Here is a 12226-nt window from a genome sequence, read left to right as displayed (position 1 = left end):
CACTCTAGCCAGGGCAACAAAGTGAGACTCTGTCTCAAAAAAAAAAAAAAAAAAACCAACATATACACACACTCTGAAAGATGTCCATTTCTTGGGAAGAAAATCATGTGTAGGCTGAATAACACTGAAAGGATGATACAGACTTAAATACAAACTCAAATTTACCAGGACGTTGAAAGGCACAGGTTTGGCTTGTCATACTCAGCAACTCTCTGGGGTCCTGAGAACCTAGCGTGTGTGTGTGTGTGTGTGTGTGTGTGTGTGTGTGTGTGTGTGTGTATTTTAAACTCCTAAGAGTCTACCTCAAAAAATATAAAATTTGCAAAACAGAAATTATATGATTTAAGCCATAAATACCTGTCAACTATGCTCTGGTGCGGAGCTGCAGTCAGGAGAGCGTTCCAGACTGAGGTGGAGGAACCAGGCATCATGTAGACCAGGAGACCCGGGCTTTGTACCTCAGTCGCGTTGAGAAGCTGATTTTTAAGACAGCAAACAGGCGACCAATTCTATCACTTAATAAGTCTTTTCTTTCGAAAAGGAAAAATCTCCTGCGGGATAAACAGATATGAGTAGATTTGTTTTATGAGTTTCCAATTCTGCGATCATTTGCATTTGAAGAGGTGCAGGAGCCCTCCTGGCTTCTCTTCAAAGACGGAAGACAGGGGCTGGGGGTGGCAGAGTCTCGCTGAAAAGCCTGTGTCCCTGGCATTGTGCCAAGGACTGGAGCTTCGCATACATCAGTGATTAGAGACGAACTTCGTGTGCTAACAATTCTGCTTATGTTTCTTTTTCTAAAGCTTAGGTCTTCACAAGCAAAAAGTAAAAGAGAGAGGAGGAGAGGGAGGTATTCTTCTTAGTGCAATTAGCATGCACAGACTCCTACACACAGAATACCTAAAACAAACAGCGCATTACATTGAAACACTCGCTTAAAAAATGGCCCTAGTTTGCCACAATCCTGCTTTGTGGGAGTCGGCCAGGTTGTATGAGCCCCTCCCGCCTGTTCTGTACGGCAAGAACCAAAAAAGAAGAGCAGTCACAGCGTGTGGCTGGATGAACATCAAAGCCAAGTTTGCCGTGAGTTATTTTCCTCCCTGTTCCTCTCGCTCAGGGCGTGAGGCACACGTGTCTACAGAAAGGCAGCGCCCGGCGCTGTGTAATTGTCGGGCTCTTTAGCGGTAAAGGCCAGGAACGCTGCAGCCGAAAGGGCATTTAAGAGATACGGGTTTTTAAATGGCATCCAAAAAAATCCCTTATTTATGGCAGCTGAAAATTTTCTGGTCTTTGTTTTTTTTACAATCTATATTTTAAAAAATACAAAGTAAAAGATAATTACAACGTCTAAAATATTTACTTTGAATTATAATCTCATGCAAACTTCAGACTGTATTGAAGTGACAAGAATCGTAGAATCCCTCACTACGGAGTTCCCAGGAAAGCCTCTGATACAAGTCCCATGTTCTAAAGCAAGAAAAAAAAAGATGCCTGTTCTCAGCGTAACGATCACTGGAAATGCAGTGTTTGTTTTCTTCGTGCGTTCACTCCTTTCCATGGGTGTTCCCTGTCTGACCAGCTATTCCCACCTTTGGATCTCAGGGTTCCTATTAACCTCAAAACGTTATTTTCTCTTGTATTTTTAAAATTATTGAAGAAATGCTGCAAAATAAAAATAATGACAGTAAAGATAATTGGTAGTCATATTCCAAACTGCTTTGAACATTGCAGTGAATACCTCGCTTCACTGTAGTTTTTTTCTTTACACACATACGTGTTGACTAAAATAGACACACTATGTATTTCCTGTGTGTGGATTTGCTACCTCATTCTTCAACATGTTGTGGACATCTTTCCATGCCAGTAAATATAAATCCACATTGTTTTATAACTGCATAATGTTCTACTTGATATATATATATATATATCATAATCTAGTTTACCAAACCCTTACTGAGAGTTGAATTGTGTCTGTCTTATAAACACTGATGTCACGTGTTCATTTTTATATATGATCTTTGTACGATAATCTTATTATTTACTTAGGATGAATTTCTAAAAGCACAGTTGCTAAATCAAACGGTGGCTTTTGACACATATTGTCAAAAAATTTCAGAAAAGTTGAGCTAATGTATATTTCCAATGCCCACAACATGAATTGCCCACTGATCCACTACTGGCCAACACTAGAGACAATTAATATTATATTTGTATCTTTATAACTCGTAATAGGCCAAAAATGGTTTTTTGTTGTTTTAATCTGTATTACTAGTGATCTTGAGCATTTTTCTTGTGTGTTTAGCAATCTGTATTTCATCTCTAGTGAATGATCTTTTTAAATGATTATTTACTTTTATCAAGATGCTCATCTTTTTGTAATAGATTTGTAATGTCTCTGTAATTAGCAAGTATATCACCCTTGTCTGTCTTATATACTATAGATGATTTTTCCAGCTTCTCATTTGACTTTTAACATAGTTTATGGCTGCTTCTGGTTTTGTTTTTAATCTATACAGTTTTACGGAACTAAATGTTTAAATAGACTCACCACGTTTTTCTACTGTGGCTTTTGGATTTTGTGCCTTGCTTAGAAATTCCAATATTAGTTTTTAAAAGTGTAATCCCATGTTTTCTTTAAATGTTGTATGGTTTCATTTTTTAAAATTAAACATTTGAGCACTGTAGAAATTATTTTGGTATAAACAATGATGTAGAACAATGATGTATTATTTTTTGCATATGGCTGATTATCACATCTGATATTGAATAATTCATCTTTTCCACTAAATAGGAATGTCATATTTACCATGTACTTAATTACCATACATATTTTTATCTGTTTCTTGATTTTCTATTTTGTGCTGCTCATTTGTCTATACGTGTAATAGCACAAAACTGGGGTGTTTTTTGTAGCTTTGTACTTTAGTATCCAGTATAACCGGATAACTAGTCTCAGGTCAGTACTTTTATTCCCCCATGATTTTCTTGAGTATTGTTGCATGTTTCCTTTTTTTAAAAAAACTTTTTCTTTTTTTTAAAAAAATGGTATGTAGCCATGGTTTAAGTAGCGAAATAGTTCTACAAGATTTGTCAAGAAAAATAGTAGTGCCTCTTCTCCTACCTGCTCCTAAATGCTCCTCATCAGAACACACCATTTTCACATCTTTAGCTGACTATTTTAGTATTTATCTTTATGACTCTAAAAACATGCTCGATTTTTTTCCTTTTTAGGTATTGTCTATTGACTCCCCCCACTACCACCACAAGCCAAGCATTTAATCTCACTTTTCTATCCCTGTCTCCACTACACACACACACACACACACACACACACACACACACACCCTTTCCATCTCTCCATTCTATGTAGCTACATTGTAATTTGGTTAAAGCAATAATCAGTGTCTGGATTATTATATTATATACGAGTACATTTCTTTTCGGAACTAAAACTTGGAGTAAAGTGATTACTTGTTTCTCTGGGAGTTAACAGTTGCTGACTGTTGTCTTCATTTTTGTCCACCTCCTCCTCCTCTTCTTTCTCTTCGTCTTCATTTTCCTACTTTTCTATGTTCTGACCTTCAATGCCGAGCTCGTGGCCAGTGAACTAAGTCATGTTTCCAGACGACCGGATGGTGCTGTCAATTTCGTCTCCCCAAAAGGGCCTCTGCCGGAGCCTTTGGGCCTATTGAGCTTGGGCTGGGGATTTTTTTCTGTTTTTAGTATGGTTTTTACATTATTTAAATGTCAATTTTATTTTCATTGTGCAACTTTTTTCTTATATTTAATGTGAAGCTTTTCACAGAAAAACTGGATGCTGCTAAAACAAAGACAGCTGTGTTTACTTGACTTCGTAAAATCCCAGTAATAATTTGTACTGAGATTAGTGTAGCTACTTACGGCACTAAATACTTGCCAAAGTATGCATGATAAGACAGAGGAAGATGAAACAGAATTACAAATCAATAACTGTTTAGTTTTCGGCCCAATACGTACGGGGAATCGTTACACATTGGGTTACAGAGTGTGGGGGAGACGGGCCCTGTCACACTCAGGACTCATCTGCCTTGCACGGTTCTCAGAACTTAATCGTACTGGGGCGGATGAGACGGGGTGAATTCTGTGGCACTGAGCGCACGGAATGTCATTTTCTAACGACACATCCTCTATCTCGTCTGCCGCGCTGCTTGTCTGTGCGACGCAGATGCCAGAACAGCATCGTTCTTCACCTGGGCACCTGTGCGAAGCCTGTCTGAAGGCACAGTGTCTGGGAGATTTCTCCTCTTTGAGAATGGCTGTCTTAGGATTTGCGTCTTTTATGCTTTTAAGAAAAACAATAATCATTTATAATTGTTATTATTGTTATTTGAAATGTAAAATTGAGAAAAGAGAACTCTCATGCCAAAGAGTGATGGAAAAAGAAGTAATAATACTATTTGGACACAACTAAAGGGCCTAGGTTGGTATTTTTGGCAGATCTACCTAAGGGCAGCTCAAAGATACAAGTATATCATTTATACTTGTATAAATATACTTGTTTATATTACATTTGGTTTTTTATAAATGAAAATAAAAAGCGTATGTATACCTATAGCCCACACTAGTAAGTTATTTTATTAAGGTAGATTTTCTTTTTTGGAAATGTTTGATTATGTTTATATTTTGATAATATTTTCAGTGATTTTCAAAAGATTAAATGAATTAATATTTCGTGATAAAGGAGAAACACAAAAGAAATTCTAATCATATAGATTATGTGATTTCCTCTAATCAAGTTAATACCGTCTGTATTTCTGACTTGTTTCTTATTTAAAGGAATTATTTCTACTTATGTGTCTAAAGTGTATTGTTAAAGAATCTTTGCTAATGATACATAAGAAAATGCTGTCCTTCATACTCAAAGGTTCTGCTACTGATACACCATCAGAAAATACATTTTAGTTATTTTTTTCAGTATTTATAATGGATTTACATTTTTTTATCCACTTCACTCTGTCTTCCTGGAAACCAGTAATCAATCTCTCTCCCTCTCTCTGATTCTCTCTTTTTCTCTCTCTCTCCTTCCCTCACTGTTACCTTCTCTTCTTACCTCCCTCCTTTCCTCCCTTAATAAATTGGGTGCAAATGGATAGGAAGTACAGATAAAACACATTAAAGCAACTCTTTTCTCCCTTGCCAACCCTTAATTTCTTTTTTTCCCTAAGTGAATGTCACCTTTCGATTTGCTTCAGTCTCTGTATTACGCTGTCATCATTTTCTCTCCATGGGAACGAAAGTCCTCAGTCATTTATTCAGGACCATCATGCAATTTTTGTAGAAAAATATTCGATATTAAAAAAAAGCACGTTACAGAAAATCTGAGAACTCTGTCGTTTCTCAGTCTCTAAATACGCATTGAGCGGAAAACTGTGTCACGCTGGAGACAGAGGGGTGACGGGGAAATTGATCATAAACCAGTACACAGGGAAACAAGATGATTCCAGATAGAGACACGTGATGTGACGGAAATAAGATGGGAGGTGTGATGGTGACTGGTGTGTGTGCGTGTACATGTGTGTGCTCACGTGCGTATCTGCACGCATGTGTGCGTGCGCATGCAGTGGTCAGAGTTCCTGATTTTCTCATTTATCAAACAAAGAGTTGAATTAGATGATCTCTGAGATGCCTTCAGACCTTTTCTAATGATGCAAATTTTCTAATTTTGTTCAACATTTTTGTATCTGTTTTACTATTCTGACTATGTGGATTATTGTTTATCCATTAGCACTTTAAAAAAGCAACGGGAGCATGAAAAATCCACCTATCAGGATTTGAAAATATTGTCTCCATTTCCTATTCATAGTGTCTCTCTATTTGTCTCTGCACGAAGAGGCTTCTAGAAATCACGGCCTTCTGGCTGAAAGATCATGGACAGTGGGCTGGACAGCGGTGTGGCTGCTTGTAGCTTCTTCCCCTCCTGGGAAGGGCACGCCCAGTTGGAATCGCTCTATCCTCGTCTCACAAGATATTAGTCATGTGAAGATCTCTTGGCTAACGAGTTGCACATGGGAAGTCATTGTGTGATAGAAATGATTAGTGATAGTGACGGTAATAATAACTACAGAACGGTCACATTCATCATAAATCTCTTTTGAGGACTGTGGTAGAACCTCCGAAATGTTGTAAATGCAACTTCTCAGTTTGGTGGATGAGATGACAATGCTTTCTTAGACTATGCTTTGCGAGTCACCTGTTTAGATTTTTAAATAATGAGTTTATTTTCCTCACTGACAATCACAAAAATACCGCCAGGAAAAAATGCATTTTCTTGGTTGTCATGGAAAATACATTTTGAAATCACTTCCCACTATATTATAAAGTCTGTTATTAAAAAAAGTACAAGGAGCATGGATGAAAATCATGCCTTGAGCCCCTCTTAGTGGACGGATAGACTTGTTAGTTTTCTTTTAGGTTTTTGTTTAGTAGTAGTCTTTCCCCCTTGCATTTTTTCTGTCATCTTTTGCACTTGCTTGCAGTTAGAAATTTTATACAGCCAAATGGAAAAAAATAAAAAGAGAGAGACAAACAGTTTCAGGAGTAATCATTTAAAACATCGCAAAAATGAGAAGGAGTTCATAAAGCCATGTCTGTGAAACTGATATGATTTATCTCTGTTACAGAGGCAAACCAAACTTACTGGACATGGGCTCTTTGATGATCAAGCCCATCCAGCGTGTGATGAAATACCCCTTACTGCTGTGTGAACTTCGGAATTCCACCCCTGCCTCTCACCCCGATTACAGAGCACTGGAGGACGCCTTGGCTGCTGTGAAGGGCATTAACGTGAACATCAACGAGCTTAAAAGAAGGAAAGATCTAGGTAGGAAGACAGAGGATGAATGGCTGTTTCCATGTTTACGTTTCTGAGAATCAGAATGTCTAACTAGCAGTCGCGTTGAACACGGTCATTTGAAATCCAGTTAGAAGTTGGGGAGGGGAGAGTGTGGTTTTGTCTTGCCAGCTGGGTGCAGGAGAAGATGACATTTTTTTTTTAATCAAACAGCTGTGTATTTAACCTCATTTGGCCACTGCGCTCCTAGTGATGTGTTGTGGGCTGAGGATAGGCATAGCACGTACTCCTCCATCACTGGAGGCATCTGTAGTAAGAAGCAGAAGGGGTGAGAGGGAAGGTCGTCCAGAGAGCAGCTGGGAGGGGCAGATCCAGGTGAGGGCCCAGCCAGGACAATGAGCTCATCTGGTCCTGGCACACAGAGAATGAAGATTTTTTTGGCAATAATTTCTCTACTGATGGGAGCAAGTATACTGCTCTCTAGAATTAACAACTTATCGTTAACTATTTGTAAGCTAAGATGTAAAATTAGTATTTAATATAAAATGGAGATTTCAGAACAAGAAAATAATGATTGCTGCATATCCCAGAGGTAGTCACGCACTGGGCTGGGCTCTGGGTCCTCCAGGGTGATTTGTGTCCATAAAGTTCTTAGTTGTCCTCGTACTCCTAACATTAGACCTCAATTCTACCTAAAAGCAATAGCAGGACTTCCCGGTCATGGACTATGAATATTTTCATTTTTGTTAGATGACGCCAAATTGTTCTTTACGACTGTGTTGATTTAATCCTCATCAGCAGTGCCTAAGATTGTCCCTCTCCCTACACTCTTATCTACACTGGATGTTAGGGCTAGTCAACATTTCAAACAACACGAGAGGTGAAAATGATTTTAAGGTAAATAAGTAAAGCTCAGAGAAATTACTCAACTTGACCCACTCTGGGATCGGAGGTCCCCTTACGTTGGGGACAGCTGCCTTTTCATGAGTTGGGTCCTGATTCCCCATTGCAGCGGCCCCGAGAATAGATTACCTGAGAAGCGAGGCAGAGCTCTTTCCCTAGCACCAGGGATTTCCTCAACGTGGGAGACAAGAGAGCCTGCGGCCCTCAGGAGCCCGTGTCCTCGAACGGCTGAGTTTCTGAAGGTCACCGAGGTGAGTACCTGAGACAGGGCTGGGATGAGAGCACATGGCGCTTGCAGCAGGGCGTCAAAAATCACAAAGGTTTTTATCCGGAAAATAAATGTTGATCTTGAAAACTATGGGTGAAGTGCACGCTTTCCACGCCGCATGTTCCCAGACATGTTACTGCATTCTTCCTTTTCAGTTCTAAAATACAAGAAGAATGATGAGGACGAATCCCTTAAAGACAAACTGTCTAAACTAAACATTCATTCAATTAGCAAGAAATCAAAAAGAGTGACAAACCATCTAAAGATTCTGACCAGAGGAGAATCGCAGGTAACTCTTCTGCCTGGGCTGCATGGATGTTCCCAGGGAACGCGAATGCGGGTATTCTGTGAGATTCTGCTTGGCTTTGTCGGGGCTATTTCTAGGGCAGTGATAATCGAGGCAATTGCCCTGTGCTCTTCGTTCTCTTTCTCTCTCTCTCTCGAGAAAGCGGTGGTGGGAGCAGGGGCGGGAGGGCTTTGACTCTGTCTTGGCTGTGGTCTTCCACTCGGGAGGCAGACAAAGGAGAGACGGGGACACTAAAGACGTGGGACCTAAGGCTGCCCCGGAGTCACCAACCACACACGCTCACTCTCACCCCCAAAGCAACGCCCTCCTTCCGCCCCTGCTTCCCTTCTGCTTTTAAAAAATATCACGTTCCTTTAGGGCTCCCTTGATACTCATTTTACCTTTATTTCATCTATGAAAACAAAGTGTTCAGATGCAAAACCTGGTGGGATTTTCTTTTCCTGCCCCGTATCCCCCCCTCGTCCCTTGCTCCCCAGGGGCACACTGTGTTAGTGGTAACCACTCTGCGTCGGCTGAGCCGGCTGGAACCACTTCCGTTTCATCCCCTAATAAATAATGGATGGATCGGCAAAGGCCCTCAGACCTTAGTGTGCTGAGAGTTACCGAGGAGCTTGCTGGAAGACAGATGCTAAGGTTCTGCCCGGGTCAAGGGGGCAATTAGAAGCCTGTGTTTCTACAAACACTCCAGGTGTTTTGAAGCAAATGACGCTGAAATAAGTGATCAGTGGGACACTTTGAGAGTCACAGGAGAGCAAGTTCATGGTCCTGAGGTAGAAAGACGTGGGCTTCTAGCCACAGGGAGGACGGTCCTCAGCATACCATGCGGCCCTTTCCTTTTCTTCTCATTTGCCTGTTTTCATCGCTTGCTAACATCTCTAACTGAGGGTTTTAGTTTGAAATGGAGGCAACTGTACGTTGGTTCGGCATTGGTTTTAGACGGCTCACGGTAGCTGCTGTAGATTTTTTTTTCCTTCTTCATCAAGTCTTTGCAGCTTTCTGACCACTTAGGTAGAAGCAGCCTCTTCCTCCTCCGAATGCCTCATACACTGACATCCTCATCTTGGCACGATTCGTGTTTGCGGGAGTCGGCATAGGAAAGAAATTATGAGCAGGGTCTTTGAAGTTATACAGACTGGGTTTGGACCCCACCTCTGCCACTTAATCAATATTTGTTTGGGGCACACAGATTCGATGTGTAAACTGGGATTGCACTAGTACCTAACACATGGGATGGGTGTGAGGATTAAATGAGATGATGCATATATAAAGCAAGCACCTAATACGGTGTAAGCACTCGATCGATATATATTGTCTGCCATTACCATCATCATCATCATTTTGTATCATTGCCTTGTATTGTTATTTGCCTTTGAATGTGCAGACTTCTTGCTTGCTACGTGATGTAAACTCCTCCTGTATGGCATGTTAATCATGTTTTTCACTTTCTCTATTGTATAATGTTTTCACATATTAAAACACCTTTCTGGCCAAGGAGAGATTGCCCCTTCCAGGGCTAGACAATTCTTAGAGACAGCAAATAGCCGAGAAGACAACTTTCGTATGCAAAACAACCGATCTCAAGTCTAAATCTCCAACCACTTCCTTATCTAACTTTGACACACAAAGCCAACATTTCTCCTGCCCTAAGTCATCCCAAGGCCAGGTACCAGGCAGTGAGAGACCACACCCATAGCCCGAAGCCCATGGAAATTATTCACTCTGCCCTGCCTTACCTTTCCCAAGGAAGCTCCAGTGAAGGCTCTGGCCTCAACTCTCTCCTCACTCCTGTCTTCTGCAGCCTGAGTTTAAACCTGGCGCTTTCCCTGTGACCCCGTGTGGCATGTGATGACCCAAGACATAATAAACTTCTTACTTGCAAGCCTTGCTCTTGTTTCCTCCCGTGGCTGCACCAAATTTACCATGCCATGGCCAACACGGACATTCTCGGAACACAGGGTTTGAATCATCCTTCTGTCTGCTGCTTTGGATCCTCCCAGGGGCTCACTGGGTCCCCGGCACACAGGAGGCTGCTCCTCTCAGTGTGGGACTCTGTTGCGGAAGTCTGGAATATTTATGGTATATGTTCACAGATCAGGGAAAGGATAATCAAGATATTTCCACTAAAAACAACAGTAATAAAATTGAATTGGAAATTCATTTGAGAAACAATTTTAGCCCCTTGTGGGCCTGTGTAAACATAGTGCAAACAATTCTCCCCCATTCTTTGGAATTTTGCTTCCGACTCAAGACAATTCTATCGAGGAACAACAGGCAATGCCGGCTCTAATTCTGGGCAGGCTTTTGAATAACCTGTTATATTCTTTACCATATTCATCATCAGCTTCTTATATTTTTCAGTTGTGAACTAGAAGTGAATTGTAGTTAAAGTAGCCTGAAGGGATATTAATTAGATTTTTCCCCTTAATCTTTTGAGAGGATGTCCTGTCAGCAATGAAGCATTTTACTGTTAATCAGAAAATCAGCTGCATAGGCTGGACTGGAGAAGAGATAAATCTCGAATCAATCAATTTTGCACTTGTCAGCAGCTCAGGTGAAATATTGGTGGAGATAGGGTATAAAGCTATTACCCAGGAGGAAGATTCTATTCAATTCATCATACATGTATTGAACTCCCGTGCACCAGGCGCTATGTTGGAGATTGGGAATACAAAGACGGAAAGGTACAGGTTCTGAATTCAGGCGCTTGGGCTTGAATCCTGACTCTACCTCTTACTGTGAGCACGTTTCTTTAACTCCTATATTCCTTAGGGTAAAGGCCACACACCTGTCACAAAGAGATTCCACTCACTCGTCTCTCTCTTATAACTATCCTGAGATGGGAGCCCAGATGGGCTCTGCTGCATAAGCTCCCGCAGGAACCCGGTTCTTCCAGCACTTTTCCTAAACATATTGTCTTCATCTGCCTGGTTGGAGCCGGGTTACTGCCATGTCTTCATTCGAGTCCCAAGGACAATGCTACAAGGCCGAGACTCAGAGTGAAACGCGAGGCTTCGCTCACATCCTGTCTGCCTCAACCCAGTTACCGGGGCAGAGCCAGCTGCGAGGGGTCTGGGGAGTGTCATCTCTAGCAGGGCAGCCACGTCCCCAGCCCACACCGGAGCTGTGGGTTCTACCAGCACGCAGACATCAGGGGAATCTTAGCAATGCCTGCCACAGCTCCTGAAGCTTCTATTTCTTTCCCCATTATATATGTGTAAGAATTAAAATGGGAAAATGGGAAGAGAGGTTTTGGCACAGTGTCTGGAACACAGTCAGTGTTTAATAAATGTTAGCAATTATTATCATTAAGACAAAAATACTTAACCTCAAACGCTTGAAATCTATCAGTGGAGAGAACCACTTAAATCACTAACTAGAGTTATGAGAACAATGCGTTTTCTACAGTGGGGAGAATGGGAATGGAGGGAGGATTTACAGAAGCAGTGACATTCGAACTAGTTCTTAAAAAATAAACAGAATTTTGTGAAGCAGAAAAGGAAGAGCAGCGTATTCCAGCAAAAGAGAACAGCACGGAAAAAGGCTTGGCTGTAGGGCGGTAGAATTGGGCGGTATTTCTCACAGTGTGATCCTTTCACCTCCTACTTTAGTACCATCTGGGTCCCAGCCAAAACATACAAAATAAAATATCTGGTGCGGGGTCCTGGGGAGCAGCATTTTAAAAATCTGCCCCAGCATATTGTTATACACACCAGGCCGAGTTGGAGCACGGTGATCCTAAGGCAGAGTATGTTGGATTTTACATGGATTGCAAAGAACTCTGTTGCCTATTTAATCAAAAGCTTTCTACATAAACAGTGTTAAGGGGTTTAAAAATAAAATAAAACATCTCTATTTTCTGAGTTACATGTAAATCAGCAACTAAATGGTCCCCTTCCATTTTCCACCCAGTTCTAAGACCAAC

General features: G+C 41.1%; 1 protein-coding gene across 1 annotated transcript in view; it reads left to right on the top strand.

The window, feature by feature from the left end:
• The window catches only part of ARHGEF38 (Rho guanine nucleotide exchange factor (GEF) 38), a 140021-nt gene that overhangs the window by 105731 nt on the left and 22064 nt on the right, over window positions 1–12226 (top strand). Inside the window, 2 exon segments of the mRNA XM_012655114.1 lie at window positions 6657–6856; window positions 8153–8286. Of these exon segments, the coding sequence (XP_012510568.1) occupies window positions 6657–6856; window positions 8153–8286 (334 nt within the window).

This window comes from Propithecus coquereli, unplaced genomic scaffold (genome assembly GCF_000956105.1).
Source record: "Propithecus coquereli isolate 6110/MARCELLA unplaced genomic scaffold, Pcoq_1.0 Scaffold46, whole genome shotgun sequence".
Taxonomy (NCBI): Eukaryota; Metazoa; Chordata; class Mammalia; order Primates; family Indriidae; genus Propithecus; species Propithecus coquereli.
Note: the sequence above shows the minus strand (reverse complement) of the source record. Positions and strands in the feature narration are given on the sequence as shown.